Below are 20781 nucleotides of genomic sequence, written 5' to 3' on the forward strand. Positions count from 1 at the left end.
TGAGTAAAAAACGTCCTAAATGCATTTAGAGTTTATTTAGAATTACGAATTAAATTTATTTTAGCAATTATTGTTTTTTGTAATGTCACAATTCCAACCCTGCTCCTTTATCCGGGCTTGGACCGGCAAAAGTGACCTGAAATAGGCACTTTGGTGGAGTTACAGTGTGTGTGTTTATAAGTAGTTTTAAACCTTGTGACCCACAAAACAGCATAACAGTAAAAGAAGAACAGACTGCGTTACAGTCAGTGCGGAAGCAGTGGCTTCGCTCATGCGCAATTCATTTACCGTTTGGACGCATAGGTGTGAACGTCTCCTGCCCTGATAGCAGCGGGGGAGGACTATCCTCCGCCTGGGAGCGCTTTGGCACGGGCGAGGTGCCCACGGCAGCACCGCTGCTTGTTGAGAGTAAAAGCGATACGTGCTTTCACGTCAAAAAGACGTCATAAATAAGTCTCCAATAATACCAGAAAAAGTCGCCAGATTTGTCGCTAGTCGCTTTTTAGAAAAAAAGTCGCTAAGGGGGTCTGAAAACTCGCTAAATATAGCGACAAAGTCGCTAAGTTGGCAACACTGCTAATGGCTGCTCTTGCGCTTACTTTTCCCTCCTTTTCGGGTTATTTTTCCCACAATGCATTGCAGTAGTTGAGAAATACAGAAAAATACCTGTAAATTATTAATACAGAAAATTCCTTCACGTTTATACAGTAGATTGTACTGTATTTTTACAGATTTTTTTTACAGTGAATTAACTCAGGGCCCGTGATTCTTTGCTTTCCTGAGGTTTTTCTCCTTACAGGGGTTGTCATCGGTACTGGTGTGATCAACCAATTATTCAATCCCAGAACAGAAATGATGTCACGGTCTGGGGACCGAGGACTCGTCTGTATTTTGTGTTTGGCTGAACCTGGACTTCATAACAGCATCACAAGGAGGAGTCTGTAAGCTGATTGGAGAGACACGTTGCACGTTATTCCAGGTGGCTACACGACTGGAGGAGACATCTATGAAGCGCTGCAGAGCTTAACTGCTCTGCAGAAATATGTGGCAGACCGTACATCAGGAGGAGACTGTATGGTACCCCTGTAGAAGGTGTTAAGGATGGATTTGGGGAGGCGCACCTTCTTCAGTCGTCTCTTGAAATGCAGTCACTGCCGAGCTCTTTTTGTCACTGATTTGGTGTTACTGGTCCAGGACAGGTCCTCTATGAAGTGAACACTGAGGAATCTGGTGCTCTTCAGTCCGTCTACAGTGACACCAGCAATGCTGAGCGAGAGATGGACAGCCTCGGTTTTCCTAAAGTCAACAATCAGCTCTTTTGTCTTGCCAACATTGAGACATAGATTCTTGTCCTGCCACCAAAGCGCCAGCCGCTGCACCTCCTCCCTGTATGCCGCATCATCATCATCCCTGATGAGTACCACCACTGTGATGTCATCTGCAAGCTTGATAATGTCGTTTGCTTTTGTTATGCCCCCCCCCACACACACACACACACACACAAACCCACCACCCAAGAAAGAGCAAAAATAGTTTAATAGTTTAATCGTTTATATAGCACATTTAATTACAACAGGAGCGTTGACCAAAGTGCTGTACAAGAATACAACATACCTAATAAAACAACTTAGAGTATTAAAAGCAAACACCAAATATGAATTAACAAATAACAAATAACTCTCATGCTGTATTAAAAGCCAATAAATAAAAATGCGTTTCAAGATAAGATTTAAAAAGATTGACAGTGGGAGCCTGTCTGATGTGTAGGGGTAAATTATTCCACAGCTTAGGCGCTACGACTGCAAATGCTCAATCACCTCTATGAACCAGCCTCGACCTTGGTACAGCTAAAAGCAAAAGATCACTTCATCTAAGAGATCTAAGGGGGGCATGAGTCTGCAAGAGGTCAGAGAAATACCTGGGAGCCTGTCCATTCAGGGCTTTGTAAGTCAACAATAAAATTTTAAAATGAATTCTGAAGCGGACAGGGAGCCAATGAAGGGAGGCAAGTACCGGGGAAATGTGTTCACATCTTTTATTACGTGTCAGAAGACGAGCTGCAGCATTCTGGACCAACTGCAGCCTTGCCAGGCAGGTCTGGTTAACTCCAGCATATAAGGATTTACATTAGTCCAGCTGGGATATAATGAAAGCATGAGTCGCTCGTTCAAAGTTTTTAAAACATAAAAATGATCTCACCTTAGATAAAAGCCTCAGTTTGAAGAAAGACCGCTGTACGACTGAGCTAATTTGTTTTTCAAAGGTGAAATTGCTGTCAAATATAACCCCCAAATTTTTGGCATGTGATTTGACAAAAGGCTCAAGACTGTGCAGGTTAAAATTAGAAGTTTTGGGATTGCCGCTTGGTCCAAAAATTATCACTTCGGTTTTGTTCTCATTGAAGTTAAGGAAATTAGAGGCCATCCAGGATTTAACTTCACAGAGACACTGAAGTAAGGGTTCTAGTGAGGCAGAACTATTTCCCTTCAGTTGAAGATAGATCTGAGTATCATCGGCATATGAATGAAAACAAATGTTATATTTTCTAAAAATTAGACCTAAAGGCAGCATATAAATGGAGAACAATATTGGCCCCAGTATAGATACCTGGGGAACACCACAAGTAAGGGGAGCTGAGGAAGAGATAAAATCGCCAAAGCTCACAGAGAAAGTCCTGTCAGAAAGGTATGACCTGAACCACTCTAATGGGGTGCCCTTTACGCCACAATGCTCCAACCGTGAGATTAAAACGCTGTGGTCAACGGTATCAAAGGCAGCGGTCAGATCTAAAAGCAGAAGCACAGCTGAGTCACCTGAGTCCGTGGCCAATAAAAGATCATTAAGAACCTTTAAAAGTGCAGTTTCTGTGCTATGAAGAGCCCTAAAACCAGACTGAAACCTCTCAAGAACATTGTGTCCATTTACAAAAGATTGCAGCTGAACAAATCTTTTCCAAAATTTTCGACAGGAAGGGGAGCTTTGAAATAGGCCTGAAGTTAGTGAGGACAGAGGAGTCCAGATTAGGTTTTTTAAGTACAGGCTGTACAACAGCATGTTTAAAAAAGGCTGGCACAACACCTGAGCTAAGGCTGCTATTAAAAATAGCTAAAATGTCAGAACTGACAACCTTAAAAATCTTTTTTAGAAGATGTGTTGGAATAATGTCATTTGGACACGATGATGTCTTTGTGCCATTACATACTTCCCCCACCTGATCAAGACACACAGGCTCAAACTGATCAAAAACAGCAGAGCAGGTGAATATTTTAGACGCGTCATGTGAAGGTAGGCGATCATAGATCAAATGATCAGATGAGGTCGCTCCTTTTAAAACTATAAACTCGAAACCACGACCAGACCCATGGATAAATAAGGCCACTCGTTCAGCCAGACGAGAGTGCAGGAAGACTGAACGTAAGTGGAAAAAAGATGGGCTGCAGGTGTCCTTTCTCATGTTGAGAGACAGTCTGTACAGGTATCAGGACATTGTAAAAGCAGAAAAGTCAAGGTTTCTTTCTAATGTTATTGAGAATAGCTCCAATAATTCTCGGGTTCTTTTTTCAATTATTGACTCTGCCCTGAATATTTCCCCAGCTTCTTGTATTAATAGTTCCTCAGACACTTGTGAAAGGTTTTTGCAGTTTTTTATCAATAAGATAAAACAGCTTCGATCTATGATCGCCCTGCCTTCACATGACGCGTCTAAAATATTCACCTGCTCTGCTGTTTTTGGGGTTAGGGTTAGTTAATTAATTCCACCCAATGACATAAGAGGCTGATTATAAAAACGATCCAAGCATGCCTTATGACCTACAGCATGTACAGTTAACACAGCTAAATGGCCGAGAAATTGCAAAGTTCCTTTTGAAATAAAGCTATTTAAAGTCATTTAACTGGGACTACAATAATAGCAATGTTAGCCAGCAAACAAAACGTTAGCACTAATTAACATAAGCTGCTAGGTGATGGTACTGTTTCAAGTTCTCTCATTGTTTGACATGTAGGGTGGATATTTTGGTGACACTGAGATTAGCGAGACACTAAACAGCAGTGTAATATCAACGCTAGATTAGATGTTTTCTAATCCGATAAACTGAATTGATTCCACTTTATGGAAGATGTTTGTCGCCTCTTTGTTTGAGTGACAGGAACAGGAAACAGTGGTTGGAAATGACTGTTGTGTTACATGAGGGTAAAGGAGGGCTTTAAGCACCTGGGTAAAAACTGGACCCATGATGAAACACTACAACAAGTACAACATATTCTTCAGTTTTAATATGTCACCATACTGTGCAGACTCTATGGTAAATAACAGAGATTGAAACTTTACTGATAATTTGTCCAAGTTAAAAAATGCCCTCTTCCATAAATGTCATGTGACACACTCATTGGCTAAAAGAATGATGACATCACACACATTTAGAATCATACCACCAATCTGATCCTTTGATCCTTTGATCTTTAAAACCCATAAATAGGGGTGAAAAGCAACCACTTTTAGTCCGTTATTGGCAGCATTTAAGTTCGCAGCATTTGAATCTTCACCAGAGAAGCATTTCAAAACTTTTGGTCAAAGGAGCTTTTGGTCAAAAACTCTTGGATCCTTTGCAAAGTCAGTGCATCCAGACCTCAACATGTCTCAAAGAGAAGATCCAAACGGACAAGAAGTTGACCCTTACGCTCTTCCCTGGGATCAACCACTAGACCCTTACCTCTCCTCTCTTCCTTGGTGTGAACAGTTAGAAGTAGAGGACAAGCTCTTGGAAGAATTAGAGAATGAAAATCTCGTCAACAGAGAAAAAATTGTGTTATTGACACAAGAAAATGAGAAAAAGAGCACCGAATTTAAAAAGCTGTCCTACCAGCTTCAAGATAAGGAAGCTGTTATTGATGAGAAACAATGGGAACTCCTAGATAAGGACAAAAAGATCCAAGAGCTCCAAGCAAAGCTTGATGAAGCTCTGCAAAACAATACAGAAATCCTCCAACAGAAGAAACAAGAGGACAGAAAGCAGAAAGACATGAAGTTTCAACTCCAAAACACGCAGATACAACACAGAGTGCTAAAAGCAAGGCTTGATTACCACCTGAAAGCAAATGAAGATCTTCGTCAAGAGAAGAGGCAACATGAGATCAAGCAAAAAGAAATGGCTTGCAAGCAGAAAGACATGGAGTGCCAACTCCAACAAATACAGGAAAAAGACAGGATGCTGCAGGCAAGGCTTGATAAGACACTGCACAACTATGAGGAGTTGCTGCAAGAGAAAAGACAGCATGAGATCCAACAACAAGAAATGGATTTCAAGCTTCAGACCACCGAGAAAAAACACCAAGACTTGCAAGGAAAGCTTGACGAAGCACTGCAAAAAAATGAAGAAATCATCCAAGACAAAAAACAGCTGGAAAGGAACCAGAAAGACACACAGTACCAACTCCAACAGATGCAGGGAGAAGAAAGGATGCTGCGGGCAATGCTTAATAACACACTCCAAAAATCTGAGGAGTTGCTTCAAGCAAAAAAGCAACAGGAGATCAAAGAAAAAGAAATTGACTGCAAGCTTCAGAGCGCTAAGAAACACAGCGAAGGCTTGCAAGGAAAGCTTGACGAAGCTCTGCAGAAACATCAAGAAATCTTTGAAGAGAAAGAACAGCTGGTCATAAAGCAGAAAGAAGATGAACTTCTTCTCCAGGACTTTGAGAGGAAAAACAAAAGCCTGCAAGAACTTTATAACAAAATGAAAAACAAAACAACAGAACTGGCAGCAGAAAAGGAAAAAGAGGAGGCAACATCTAGACAACTGAAAGAAAGGTTGGACGAAAAAGACGCCAAATTAGAAGCAGTGGAGAAAACTTGCAAGAAACTTGAGCAGCAAAATAGAGAAACAATCGATGAGCTGAGTACCCTGATCCTAGAAAAAAAAGTGCTCGTCGAAAAGCTGCTGCAAAAGAAGAAAAAACGCTTCTGCTTCTTCCGGAGGAGGGACACTCCTGCTTTTACTACTGCTGATGTCACCTCGTCTTCCTCCACCTCTGCTCCAGCTTAATTTTCCCCTCTCCTCTCCGCATAGTGCTTGCTCAGAGGGGATTGTTGGGCTTTTCTCTCCTCTTTCTCTTTGCTCCTTTCTATCCCTTACCATTACCCTCTTCTCTACAACACCCCCCCCATTTCCTCCATATTTTAATAAACACAATTGGCTACATTTTACAACTGTCTGATTAGTGTCTTCATTCAAGAATGAACTGTCTTTGTCACGGTCTGGGGACCGAGGACTCGTCTGTATTTTGTGTTTGGCTGACCCTGGACTTCATAACAGCATCACAAGGAGGAGTCTGTAGGCTGATTGGAGAGACATGTTGCACGTTATTCCAGGAGGCTACATGACTGGAGGAGACATCTATGAAGCGCTGCAGAGCTTAACTGCTCTGCAGAAATATGTGGCAGACCGTACATCAGGAGGAGACTGTATGGTACCCCTGTAGAAGGTGTTAAGGATGGGTTTGGGGAGGCGCACCTTCTTCAGTCGTCTCTTGAAATGCAGTCACTGCCGAGCTCTTTTTGTCACTGATTTGGTGTTACTGGTCCAGGACAGGTCCTCTGTCCAGAGGAATGGTTTATTTGAAGAGTTTCAGTCAGGTTTCAGAGCTCATCACAGCACAGAAACAGCTTTAGTGAAGGTTACAAATGATCTTCTTATGGCCTCTGAACAGTGGACTCATCTCTGTGCTTGTCCTGCTAGACCTTAGTGCAGCGTTCGATACTGTTGACCATAATATCCTATTAGAGCGATTAGAACATGCTGTAGGTATTACAGGTACTGCACTGCAGTGGTTTGTATCATATCTATCTAATAGACTCCAATTTGTGCATGTAAATGGAGAGTCCTCTTCACACACTGAGGTTAATTATGGAGTTCCACAGGGTTCAGTGCTAGGACCAATTCTGTTTACATTATACATGCTTCCCCTAGGCAGCATCATTAGAAGACATAGCATACATTTTCACTGCTATGCAGATGACACCCAGCTCTATCTGTCCATGAAGCCAGATAACACACACCAATTAGTTAAACTGCAGGAATGTCTTAAAGACATAAAGACCTGGATGGCTGCTAACTTTCTGCTTCTTAATTCAGATAAAACTGAGGTCATTGTACTCGGCACTGAAAAGCTTAGAAATATGGTATCTAACCAGATTCTTACTCTGGATGGCATTACCTTGGCCTCCAGTAACACTGTGAGGAACCTTGGAGTCATTTTTGACCAGGATATGTCCTTCAACGCACATATTAAACAAATATGTAAGACTGCGTTCTTCCATTTGCGCAACATCTCTAAAATTAGAAATATCCTGTCTCAGAGAGATGCTGAAAAACTAGTTCATGCATTTATTACTTCCAGGCTGGACTACTGCAATTCATTATTATCAGGATGTCCAAAAAAACTCACTGAAAAGCCTTCAGCTAATCCAAAATGCTGCAGCAAGAGTACTGACAGGGACTAGAAAGAGAGAGCAGATTTCTCCTGTTTTGGCTTCCCTTCATTGGCTTCCTGTTAAATCCAGAATTGAATTCAAAATCCTGCTCCTCACATACAAGGTCTTAAATAATCAGGCCCCATCTTATCTTAATGACCTTGTGGTACCATATCACCCTATTAGAGCACTTCGCTCTCGCTCTGCAGGCCTACTTGTTGTTCCTAGAGTATTTAAAAGTAGAATGGGAGGGAGAGCCTTCAGTTTTCAGGCCCCTCTTCTGTGGAACCAGCTTCCAGTTTGGATTCGGGAGACAGACACTATCTCTACTTTTAAGATTAGGCTTCAAACTTTCCTTTTTGCTAAAGCATATAGTTAGGGCTGGACCAGGTTACCCTGAATCCTCCCTTAGTTATGCTGCAATAGATGTAGGCTGCCGGGGGATTCCCATGATGCATTGAGTTTTTCCTTTCCAGTCACCTTTCTCACTCACTATGTATTAACAGACCTCTCTGTATTGAATCATATCTGTTATTAACCTGTCTCTCTTCCACAGCATGTCTTTTATCCTGTCTTCCTTCTCTCACCCCAACCGGTCGCAGCAGATGGCCGCCCCTCCCTGAGCCTGGTTCTGCCGGAGGTTTCTTCCTGTTAAAAGGGAGTTTTTCCTTCCCACTGTCGCCAAAGTGCTTGCTCATAGGGAGTCATATGATTGTTGGGTTTTTCTCTGTATCTATGAAGCGCCTTGAGGCGACTTTTGTTGTGATTTGGCGCTATATAAATAAAATTGAATTGAATTGAATTGAACTGTATGCCGCATCATCATCATCCCTGATGAGTACCACCACTGTGGTGTCATCTGCAAGCTTGATAATGTCGTTTGCTTTTGTCACCCCCCCCAAACCCACCACCCAAGAAAGAGCAAAAACAATGTACTTTTCAAAGCGATTGTATAGGAATTTCTTTCACTAAGGTATTAATGACATTATTTTATTGTATTAACATGTCTGACACTCATACTGTAAGACAAATGGTAGGGGGTGTAGTAAGGATGTTGGGGGGGAAACAGGAACTCCAGAGGACCAGTCTTTTGTCTCTTGAGGATTCTGGGAAGTAGCAAGGGAGTGTGAACCTTGAGGTGTGAAACAGCTGTGTACTGCCTTTTGTTCCTGGAGAAGGTATTTAACTGAGAGCCATGCTAGGCTCAGAGAGACTCTGCTGACCGTCTGTCCCGCGGCCATGGGGGCTCCACAAGCTTGTTTGTATGTTGTCTTCGTGTGCATGAATTAAAGAATGTTAGCTACCGCTCACCGCTCGTCTGCAGGCTTTATTTAAGTGGAAAACTTCCACAACAAAATGGCGCTGCGAGCAGGGTGGTCCGTGTGGTCGCTGAACAACGGTTCCGTGGACGGGCTGATCACCCCTGAGGGAAAAGGTGCCTTTGTCCTACCAGCTGTTGAAGCAAAGGAAATGGAGGAGTCACGGAGCCGTGTGTTTCAGTCACCACCGAGATCATCAATTTTGAGGGGACTTCTGCAGATGGGTGAGTTGTAGCTAACTTGTATACAGTCATGGAGAGTTTTTTGTCTGGCCGAGGGGGAGAACGCTGGCCGACTCCGGAGTTCGAGTCTCCGGAGGGAAAATCCTGGCGGTTTGAGGCCCCAGGCTTGTGTTGGGTACGGCTCATCACAAGGACAGTGGCTCGCGCACGTTGTTGGGGAGAAGCCGGCCCAGACCTGTGTTCGGTCCAAGTACACCACAGGAACGGCGGTTCGGGTACACTGTCGGGGAAAATCCTGGGGTTAGAGTCCCCAGGCTTGTGTTCGGTTCCGGTGTTGTGCAAAAGAAAAGCAGTCTTCTGCCAGAGTAATTGCAAAAACACCGGGCCATCACAGGGAACGGTGGTTCGAGTCCACCGTTGATAATCACGTCTGCACAATACAGTGTGCGGAGTGACGGTATTTTAGCACTTTTCTGCCGGTAAGGGAAGAAGGCCATTGCAGGGGACGCTCTGAATGTAAAGGGAAGCTGGATCCAGTAAAGCGGTAGGCCTTCCACCAGGCGGCCAGAGACAAAACTCAATACGTGACTGTATGGTAAGAATTGAGTAAATGTGTAGTGTGTAAGATTGCAGAGAATGGTTGTGTGGGAAACGTTGATGTGTGTGTGTAAAAACAGTGAGAAATGGGGTTACAAAATGTTGAAAATGGGGAACAAAGAAAAAAAAAGAGAGAGAGAGGAGTGTAGAAATGTGTGTAACAGTTGTTTCCAACTAGAGGGAGAAGGTGGTACTGCAGGCCACCAGCTCGGTGGACACACACGAAAAAATTTTTTTTAGCAGAATTGTTGATAAAATAAGCAAAATAGGAAGAGGGTTTGGTGTTTTTCAACGTAGAACAACTACAATCTCTCTGGGTTTTTTAAGAAAGGGGAGTTCAGAACCAGAGAGGGGAGATGTGTTGTTTTAAGCAATGAGAAGAATGATCAAAATGTCTCAGTGTGTCACTTGCAGGTGAAGAGCAGACCCGGATCAATTTTCCACGTGCAGCAGTCGGAAGAAAATTATAGGTTAACATCATTAGAAACACTCAAGCCAAGTTTTGGCTGAATTGTTTTACAGCTTAACTTCCATGTGTTTGTCACCCTGAGAACACAAGCTCCAAGAATCTCTCCCTGAAGACAAGAAATGCAGTTCCAGAACAACGAGATGGATCTCGAGAGCTCACAGCAGCATCCTGAGCAGTGAAGAAAAGGTCCAGCAGCAACAGCTGTGCAAGACAGCGACAGCAAGGAGAAAAATGGCATCATCATGACTGGATGGATGGATGTGCATTTCCAATGAGCTGCACCTTCACTGTGTGTGAATGGACTTTTGAAAAGACTGCTTGAGTTGGACATTTGCCACTTTTGGCGCAAAATGGCAAAATGAGAGTGTTAAAGACACGGGACAAAGCTGAAAGACAACTGACTCTCACTGGACTGCTGCAAGGGGGAGAGATGAGACGAGACCACAGTCAAAGGAGAAGGGGACAACATGGAGGAATGCTGTTGTAGTGTGGGAATGAAATTTGGGTTTAGGAAACTGGGAAGAAAAAACGACTGCCTTGCGTGGAGAATTGAAAAGTGTCTGGAGCACCGCAAAGAGGAGAGGTACACAAAAATTACACAAACAGAAAAATGCATTAATCCTACTAACACAAACACACATGCAATGAAGCTCATGAAGACCAAATAGCATTTTAAGCATTGCTGTTACCATCATCTTGTCCGGTTCACTTAATGGGTTAAGCAGTGATACATAGACGAGTGAACTAGTGTTATTTTTGGGGAAGGATGATTGAATCAGCGGTGAACAGAATGCTGCGGGAGGGTCAGATGAGCGGAGACTAATAGATTATTGAGTTTCTGGTTTCTGATGTGTGAGGGAGGTCTTATCATGACACACATCTGGGTACATGGGGAAAACAAAAACTCATTTTCTAATAGAATATTGCTGTTGTGTGAGGTGTGTGTGACTGGTGGATGAAAGTTTTGGGGATTTACTTGGCTGATGCATTTTCTTTTGGTACTTTTTTGATTTTTAACAGTGCACTGAGACTTTTGTTTGGCAATTTTCTCCTTTTAAAGCAGGCCTGCAAGATCGGAAACGAAAGCGCTATACAACATGTTGAACAATCGCAAGTGAGCTTCTCCAAAATTAAAATGGGCTCGGGAGAAAGCCACTTATTTGGGACAATCAGAAAACAAGTCCCTGGCAAAAAGGATTCAGCGAGGTAATCCAGTCTAAATTCTTTTTTATTTTTTGAACTGACGTCATTGCTGGCAGTAGAAACTTATTGCGTCACGAGAGGTTCTACTGTCGGCAAATAAAAATGGGAACTGACTATGCAAGATTGCACCTCCACCTTGACCTAACAAAAGGGTGGATGTATGTATGTTTCTTTTTACAGGAGCAGAAAGGTGACAGCAACATCCTGGGTTGCATGGGCTTTTGAGCCTGTGCTGACTTAACCTTTTAATTGCCACTTTCTGTGTCTTTGTGAATTTACCAGCGGTGTGTTATTCATGACCTTGTATTGTTTACAGTGCAGAGGTCACTGTGAGAAAGTGTGCATACAGACGCGCTGCGCTAACATCTATATCACTTTTTCCACAGCAAAGGGTTAATCATATGATCTAATTACATGATTTACAGCAGGACACACCACTGGCTAATGTTTTTTCTTACAACAGGGCCTGGAGTGAAGCTACTTCAGGGGAGAAGCCCTGAGAATTTTTAAGAGACAATGCACAACTTTATTGTGCATGTCTAATTGTGCTAAGCTAACATAGGGCAAAAGAGGGTTTTCCGGGGAAGTTTTCATTTTTAAATTGCAGGAACCGTGACATGAGGGATATGGAAGGATTGACTGAGGCGCAGATGCAAACTATGACTAGGAGAGAACGCTTCAAGAGGACCACTGAGAAGCAGGGACCATCTGCAGGACAACAGACAAACGACAGTGGGCTTCCAAAGGATTGTCACGAGGAGATTTTGAACAGCAAAATCTTAAAATAAAATGAAAGAGTTTCGTCGTTGACGCTGAGGAAGACAACTAAGGTGTACGACGTGCTCTGCCTTAAATATACAGCCGCGTTGGAACAGAAATCGATGGATGGAGAGAGCGTGCCAAGCTCCAAAAGTGACAGCGCAAGGAAGATCAGCATTGGAATTATGACTCTGTAAATGGCACAGACACCAGGAGCCATGACTGTGACAGAGAATGACCACCTAATGCTGTTTCACTTTGCCATGCAAAGTACTTTGACACTCTGGAGAAGACCTTTCCTCTGTATCATTGGTGTTTCCATTTGCATGTAAGAGCTTAGATTGTGGGGAAGATTAAAGATGAACAAAGGGTGGTGGGAGAACAGTGAAGTGAGGATACACAGTGTGAAACTCCTTTAAGTGTACAATAATGTTGATGTAATATACAGAATATCAGGAAAGAAATTCTGGTTTTAATGTGATTCTTGATTTAAGAATCAAAGGGTGGGATTGTATAGGAATTTCTTTCACTAAGGTATTAATGACATTATTTATTGTATTAACATGTCTGACACTCATACTGTAAGACAAATGGTAGGGGGTGTAGTAAGGATGTTGGGGGGGAAACAGGAACTCCAGAGGACCAGTCTTTTGTCTCTTGAGGATTCTGGGAAGTAGCAAGAGAGTGTGAACCTTGAGGTGTGAAACAGCTGTGTACTGCCTTTTGTTCCTGGAGAAGGTATTTAGCTGAGAGCCATGCTAGGCTCAGAGAGACTCTGCTGACCGTCTGTCCGGCGGCCATGGGGGCTCCACAAGCTTGTTTGTATGTTGTCTTCGTGTGCATGAATTAAAGAATGTTAGCTACCGCTCATCGCTCGTCTGCAGGCTTTATTTAAGTGGAAAACTTCCACAACACGCTATGCAGCCATTTATTTACATCGCCAGTGAGCAATGCAAAAATAACAAACAAAAAAATCCCTAAAAGGTACCCAAGCTTCCTGATTAAAAAAAAAATTAAACCAAAAGACAATTTACTTACCTGACCTTGTAAGTGAAAAACAGGAGAAAACTGAGTCAACAGAAATGACCTCAACCCTACCAGGCTGCTGCAGTGGACAATATATACACAGTGAAAAAAGTACGAAAATGCTACTTTACAACAAAAATGCTCTAGCGCCAGACAAACACATCAGGTTGTACATACTAATACCAATTTATTAAGTTTTCATACAAAGACACTAGGTAACACTTGGAAGGACAGACTGTTTGTTGGGTGGTGGAGGCTAGGAGAGAAGGGACCAGGGGGTTGTCATCGGTACTGGTGTGATCAACCAATTATTCAATCCCAGAACAGAAATGAATTCCACCCAATGACATAAGAGGCTGATTATTAAAAATGATCCAAGCATGCCTTATGACCTACACAGCATGTACAGTTAACACAGCTAAATGGCTGAGAAATTGCAAAGTTCCACAAATGTCATGTGACACACTCATTGGCTAAAAGAATGATGACATCACACACATTTAGAATCATACCACCAATCTGATCCTTTGATCCTTTGATCTTTAAAACCCATAAATAGGGGTGAAAAGCAACCACTTTTAGTCCGTTATTGGCAGCATTTAAGTTCGCAGCATTCGAATCTTCGCCAGAGAAGCATTTCAAAACTTTTGGTCAAAGGAGCTTTTGGTCAAAAACTCTTGGATCCTTTGCAAAGTCAGTGCATCCAGACCTCAACATGTCTCAAAGAGAAGATCCAAACGGACAAGAAGTTGACCCTTACGCTCTTCCCTGGGATCAACCACTAGACCCTTACCTCTCCTCTCTTCCTTGGTGTGAACAGTTAGAAGTAGAGGACAAGCGCTTGGAAGAATTAGAGAATGAAAATCTCGTCAACAGAGAGAAGATTGTGTTACTGACACAAGAAAATGAGAAAAAGAGCGCCGAATTGAAAAAGCTGTCCTACCAGCTTCAAGATAAGGAAGCTGTTATTGATGAGAAACAATGGGAACTCCTAGATAAGGACAAAAAGATCCAAGAGCTCCAAGCAAAGCTTGATGAAGCTCTGAAAAACAATACAGAAATCCTCCAACAGAAGAGACAAGAGGACAGAAAGCAGAAAGACATGAAGTTTCAACTCCAAAACACGCAGATACAACACAGAGTGCTAAAAGCAAGGCTTGATTACCACCTGAAAGCAAATGAAGATCTTCGTCAAGAGAAGAGGCAACATGAGATCAAGCAAAAAGAAATGGCTTGCAAGCAGAAAGACATGGAGTGCCAACTCCAACAAATACAGGAAAAAGACAGGATGCTGCAGGCAAGGCTTGATAAGACACTGCACAACTATGAGGAGTTGCTGCAAGAGAAAAGACAACATGAGATCCAACAACAAGAAATGGATTTCAAGCTTCAGACCACCGAGAAAAAACACCAAGACTTGCAAGGAAAGCTTGACGAAGCGCTGCAAAAAAATGAAGAAATCATCCAAGACAAAAAACAGCTGGAAAGGAAGCAGAAAGACACACAGTACCAACTCCAACAGATGCAGGGAGAAGAAAGGATGCTGCGGGCAATGCTTAATAACACACTCCTAAAATCTGAGGAGTTGCTTCAAGCAAAAAAGCAACAGGAGATCAAAGAAAAAGAAATGTACTGCAAGCTTCAGAGTGCTAAGAAACACAGCGAAGGCTTGCAAGGAAAACTTGACGAAGCTCTGCAGAAACATCAAGAAATCTTTGAAGAGAAAGAACAGCTGGTCATAAAGCAGAAAGAAGAGAAACTTCTTCTCCAGGACTTTGAGAGGAAAAGCAAAAGCCTGCAAGAACTTTATAACAACATGAAAAACAAAACAACAGAACTGGCAGCAGAAAAGGAAAAAGAGGAGGCAACATCTAGACAACTGAAAGAAAGGTTGGACGAAAAAGACGCCAAATTAGAAGCAGTGGAGAAAACTTGCAAGAAACTTGAGCAGCAAAATAGAGAAACAATCGATGAGCTGAGTACCCTGATCCTAGAAAAAAAAGTGCTCGTCGAAAAGCTGCTGCAAAAGAAGAAAAAACGCTTCTGCTTCTTCCGGAGGAGGGACACTCCTGCTTTTACTACTGCTGATGTCACCTCGTCTTCCTCCACCTCTGCTCCAGCTTAATTTTCCCCTCTCCTCTCCGCATAGTGCTTGCTCAGAGGGGATTGTTGGGCTTTTCTCTCCTCTTTCTCTTTGCTCCTTTCTATCCCTTACCATTACCCTCTTCTCTACAACACCCCCCCCCTCCTCCATTTCCTCCATATTTTAATAAACACAATTGGCTACATTTTACAACTGTCTGATTAGTGTCTTTATTCAAGAATGAACTGTCTTTGTCACGGTCTGGGGACTAAGGACTCGTCTGTATTTTGTGTTTGGCTGACCCTGGACTTCATAACAGCATCACAAGGAGGAGTCTGTAGGCTGATTGGAGAGACATGTTGCACGTTATTCCAGGTGGCTACATGACTGGAGGAGACATCTATGAAGCGCTGCAGAGCTTAACTGCTCTGCAGAAATATGTGGCAGACCGTACATCAGGAGGAGACTGTATGGTACCCCTGTAGAAGGTGTTAAGGATGGGTTTGGGGAGGCGCACCTTCTTCAGTCGTCTCTTGAAATGCAGTCACTGCCGAGCTCTTTTTGTCACTGATTTGGTGTTACTGGTCCAGGACAGGTCCTCTATGAAGTGAACACTGAGGAATCTGGTGCTCTTCACTCCGTCTACAGTGACACCAGCAATGCTGAGCGAGACATGAACAGCCTCGGTTTTCCTAAAGTCAACAATCAGCTCTTTTGTCTTGTCAACATTGAGACATAGATTCTTGTCCTGCCACCAAAGCACCAGCTGCTGCACCTCCTCCCTGTATGCCGCATCATCATCATCCCTGATGAGTACCACCACTGTGGTGTCATCTGCAAGCTTGATAATGTCGTTTGCTTTTGTTATGCACGAAAGGCACGAAAATGCTACTTTACAAAGCTACTTACAACTATTTACAACGGAAATGCTCGAGCGCCAGACAAACACATCAGGTTGTTCATACTAATACCAATTTATTAAGTTTTCATACAAAGACACTAGGTAACACTTGGAAGGACAGACTGTTTGTTGGGTGGTGGAGGCAAGGAGAGAAGGGACCAGGGGGTTGTCATCGGTACTGGTGTGATCAACCAATTATTCAATCCCAGAACAGAAATTAATTTCACCCAATGACATAAGAGGCTGATTATAAAAATGATCCAAGCATGCCTTATGACCTACAGCATGTACAGTTAACACAGCTAAATGGCTGAGAAATTGCAAAGTTCCTTTTGAAATAAAGCTATTCAAAGTCATTTAACTGGGACTACAATAATAGCAATGTTAGCCAGCAAACAAAACGTTAGCACTAATTAACATAAGCTGCTAGGTGATGGTACTGTTTCAAGTTCTCTCATTGTTTGACATGTAGGGTGGATATTTTGGTGACACTGAGATTAGCGAGACACTAAACAGCAGTGTAATATAGGGATGCACAGATACTGGTATCGGCCTCGATACCACATTTTCTAAAGTACTCGTACTCATTAAAAGTCCCCCGATACCGGGGACCGATACCACGGTCTGAGATCTGTCTATGTTTGAGCGGCATGTAAGGGTTAATCACAGGCGCCGAGTGCCCGCCACCAGGCCCCGGCTGCAGCTCAGAGCTAAGAGAAGGGCAGGCGAGACAAGTCAGCCGTGTGGAACTATTTCAAAGTGAACGAAGACGCAAAAACAAAGACAGACTGCAAATTGTGCTCAGTGAAATTGTCCAGAGGAGGCTCAAAAGGTAGCGCATTTAACACAAGTAATTTAATCAAGCACCAAAATCCCAACACGACAACGAATACAAAGAGTTTACCCACGCTTATTTACCCACGCTTATTAGCACAGAGGAGCATAGCTGATGCTATAGCAGTGGGACGGAAAATAGTTGGGCATTTTAAACATTCCGCCTTAGCCTACTCCCGCCTCGAGGACATTCAGGGACAGCTCAACCAGCCAATAAAGAGACTGCAGCAGGACGTACAGACGCGCTGGAACAGCACGTATTACATGCTCCAGTCCCTCATTGAGCAAAAGCGAGTGCTGGGCGTGTATGTGTCAGAGCATGAACTCCCTGACTATCTCACCGCTCACCAATGGGCTCTTATAGAGACGACTGTTGCCATCCTCGCCCCCTTTGAGGAACTAACTAAAAAAGTGAGCAGCTACGACGCACTAGCCTCTGATGTCATCCCAGCTGTGACTGTGCTTGTGAGACTTCTAAACAGAGAAACAGACGAGTAAATATCTCTCAGCCCCATGTAGCAGTGTGGAAAGTGAAAGGCTTTTTAGCTCAGTGTCACACATTATAGATGAAAACAGAAACAGTTTGACTGCTGATAATGCAGAAAAGCTACTTTTCTTAAAAAAAGCCCTGCCACTCACTTTTTCTCTCCATTAAGTGAGTCATCTTAGACTTGATGTTAATACCTACCTCAGTTGCACTGACTGCCATAGTTCTATGTTGGTGGATGTTGTTAGTTTATTCAAATATTGTGCACTAAATAGCAAAGATGTTTATTAATGCCCCTTGTGTTGTTGAAAGCGGCAGAGTTTACAATAAACTGAAAACAATACTAGAGTTGCACTGTCACTGTTTAATTTTTTTTTCACAATTGTTTATTCTGTAATTTGTTGCATACAACATGCTTTTCATTTTAAATAAATGTTCTTAATTCCAAACCAGTCCCTTGTTGTTGTTTTTTTGTTAAATTATAGGACTAAAGCTGTTACCTGTAAATTTAAATCATGTTTTTATTAAGTACTCAGTATCGGTATCGGTGAGTACTGAAAGGCAAGTACTCGTACTCGTTTCCAAAAAAGTGGTATCGGTGGATCCCCAGTGTAATATCAACACTAGATTAGATGTTTTCTAATCCGATAAACTGAAATGATTCCAGTTTATAGAAGATGTTTGTCGCCTGTTTGTTTGAGTGACAGGAACAGGAAACAGTGGTTGGAAATGACTGTTGTGTTACATGAGGGTAAAGGAGGGCTTTAAGCACCTGGGTAAAAACTGGACCCATGATGAAACACTACAAGTACAAAATATTCTTCAGTTTTAATATGTCACCATACTGTGCAGACTCTATGGTAAATAACAGAGATTGAAACTTTACTGATAATTTGTCCAAGTTAAAAAATGCCCTCTTCCACAAATGTCATGTGACACACTCATTGGCTAAAAGAATGATGACATCACACACATTTAGAATCATACCAAATGTCATGTGACACACTCATTGGCTAAAAGAATGATGACATCACACACATTTAGAATCATACCACCATTCTGATCCTTTGATCTTTAAAACCTATAAATAGGGGTGAAGTGCAACCACTTTCAGTCCGTTATTGGCAGCATTTAAGTTCGCAGCATTCGAATCTTCGCCAGAGAAGCATTTCAAAACTTTTGGTCAAAGGAGCTTTTGGTCAAAAACTCTTGGATCCTTTGCAAAGTCAGTGCATCCAGACCTCAACATGTCTCAAAGAGAAGATCCAAACGGACAAGAAGTTGACCCTTACGCTCTTCCCTGGGATCAACCACTAGACCCTTTCCTCTCCTCTCTTCCTTGGTGTGAACAGTTAGAAGTAGAGGACAAGCGCTTGGAAGAATTAGAGAATGAAAATCTCCTCAACAGAGAGAAGATTGTGTTATTGACACAAGAAAATGAGAAAAAGAGCGCCGAATTGAAAAAGCTGTCCTACCAGCTTCAAGATAAGGAAGCCGTTATTGATATGAAACAATGGGAACTCCTAGATAAGGACAAAAAGATCCAAGAGCTCCAAGCAAAGCTTGATGAAGCTCTGCAGAAAAATACAGAAATCCTCCAACAGAAGAAACAAGAGGACAAAAAGCAGAAAGACATGAAGTTTCAACTCCAAAACACGCAGATACAACACAGAGTGCTAAAAGCAAGGCTTGATTACCACCTGAAAGCAAATGAAGATCTTCGTCAAGAGAAGAGGCAACATGAGATCAAGCAAAAAGAAATGGCTTGCAAGCAGAAAGACATGGAGTGCCAACTCCAACAAATACAGGAAAAAGACAGGATGCTGCAGGCAAGGCTTGATAAGACACTGCACAACTATGAGGAGTTGCTGCAAGAGAAAAGGCAACATGAGATCCAACAACAAGAAATGGATTTCAAGCTTCAGATCACCGAGAAAAAACACCAAGACTTGCAAGGAAAGCTTGACGAAGCGCTGCAAAAAAATGAAGAAATCATCCAAGACAAAAAACAGCTGGAAAGGAAGCAGAAAGACACACAGTACCAACTCCAACAGATGCAGGGAGAAGAAAGGATGCTGCAGGCAATGCTTAATAACACACTCCTAAAATCTGAGGAGTTGCTTCAAGCAAAAAAGCAACAGGAGATCAAAGAAAAAGAAATGGACTGCAAGCTTCAGAGCGCTAAGAAACACAGCGAAGGCTTGCAAGAAAAGTTTGACGAAGCTCTGCAAAAACATCAAGAAATCTTTGAAGAGAAAGAACAGCTGGTCATAAAGCAGAAAGAAGAGGAACTTCTTCTCCAGGACTTTGAGAGGAAAAACAAAAGCCTGCAAGAACTTTATGACAAAATGAAAAACAAAACAACAGAACTGGCAGCAGAAAAGGAAAAAGAGGAGGCAACATCTAAACAACTGAAAGAAAGGTTGGACGAAAAAGACGCCAAATTAGAAGCAGTGGAGAAAACTTGCAAGAAACTTGAGCAGCAAAATAGAGAAACAATCGATGAGCTGAGTACCCTGATCCTAGAAAAAAAAGTGCTCGTCGAGAAGCTGCTGCAAAAGAAGAAAAAACGCTTCTGCTTCTTCCGGAGGAGGGACACTCCTGCTTTTACTACTGCTGATGTCACCTCGTCTTCCTCCACCTCTGCTCCAGCTTAATTTTCCCCTCTCCTCTCCGCATAGTGCTTGCTCAGAGGGGATTGTTGGGCTTTTCTCTCCTCTTTCTCTTTGCTCCTTTCTATCCCTTACCATTACCCTCTTCTCTACAACACCCCCCCCCCCTCCTTTCCATTTCCTCCATATTTTAATAAACACAATTGGCTACATTTTACAACTGTCTGATTAGTGTCTTCATTCAAGAATGAACTGTCTTTGTCACTGTCAATGGAAAATTGTACTTAGTAGTCAGTATAATCTTTTAATGATATAAGTTTGTATATGGTAGAATACTACATGTAACCATTTGTGTTTATTGAAAGGATATCTCATCCTAGGAAGTCTGTAACATTCCAGGGTGTTCTGGCTTTCACCACCACATCCTAGGAGCATGGGAAAGTTCGTACCTTGTTTTATTTTTTTACGGTAGGATTAACGTAGTTATATCTGTTTCTAGTTTAAGTGCTTTTTGTTTAGGTGGACTGCTGGACTTTCCAGACCAGCAGTTTTTGGGAAGTCATTCATGGGGTCACACTCTGGCCACACACCCACACACACACACACATACACCTCCACATTTCAATGTATGGAACAAACGCTCACTGAAGTGTATAAATAAAGGACCAGGGCAAGTCCTCAGGGCGGGTCTCTGAGTCTCACTCTAGGCTGCCCTTGCTAGCAAGAAAATCTGTGTGTTTCTCCTCTCTGATTCTCTGCTGAAGAAGTGTTTTAGAATATATCTCTTAACATTATTTGGTCCTTCGTAGCCGGAGCAGAAAACATCAGAACTGTTATC

The 20781-nt window shown here is 42.5% G+C and overlaps 3 protein-coding genes across 3 annotated transcripts; all 3 read left to right on the forward strand.

Annotated features, from left to right (window-relative positions):
* Nucleotides 1-288: 288 nt before the first annotated feature.
* On the forward strand, nucleotides 289-8306 carry LOC146519127 (uncharacterized). Its single transcript, XM_085159570.1, has one exon. The coding sequence runs from the start codon at nucleotides 4635-4637 to the stop codon at nucleotides 6042-6044; it is 1410 nt and encodes a 469-aa protein (XP_085015696.1). The 5' UTR covers nucleotides 289-4634; the 3' UTR covers nucleotides 6045-8306.
* A 5147-nt stretch (nucleotides 8307-13453) lies between these two features.
* Nucleotides 13454-15323, forward strand: LOC146519128 (uncharacterized). Its single transcript, XM_085159571.1, has one exon. It carries the CDS (start codon nucleotides 13742-13744, stop codon nucleotides 15149-15151), a length of 1410 nt encoding a protein of 469 aa, XP_085015697.1. The 5' UTR covers nucleotides 13454-13741; the 3' UTR covers nucleotides 15152-15323.
* Nucleotides 15324-18416: 3093 nt separating this feature from the next.
* LOC146519129 (uncharacterized) lies at nucleotides 18417-20170 on the forward strand. The gene has a single exon (XM_085159572.1). It carries the CDS (start codon nucleotides 18579-18581, stop codon nucleotides 19986-19988), a length of 1410 nt encoding a protein of 469 aa, XP_085015698.1. The 5' UTR covers nucleotides 18417-18578; the 3' UTR covers nucleotides 19989-20170.
* Nucleotides 20171-20781: the final 611 nt, after the last annotated feature.

The sequence above is a fragment of the Neolamprologus multifasciatus genome, chromosome 5 (assembly GCF_963576455.1).
Source record: "Neolamprologus multifasciatus chromosome 5, fNeoMul1.2, whole genome shotgun sequence".
NCBI lineage: Eukaryota > Metazoa > Chordata > Actinopteri > Cichliformes > Cichlidae > Neolamprologus > Neolamprologus multifasciatus.

What these genes read in the sequence shown, in the direction of transcription:
- LOC146519127 (XM_085159570.1), top strand. Translation starts at nt 4,635, where the DNA reads ATGTCTCAAAGAGAAGATCCAAACGGACAAGAAGTTGACCCTTACGCT.
- LOC146519128 (XM_085159571.1), top strand. Translation starts at nt 13,742, where the DNA reads ATGTCTCAAAGAGAAGATCCAAACGGACAAGAAGTTGACCCTTACGCT.
- LOC146519129 (XM_085159572.1), top strand. Translation starts at nt 18,579, where the DNA reads ATGTCTCAAAGAGAAGATCCAAACGGACAAGAAGTTGACCCTTACGCT.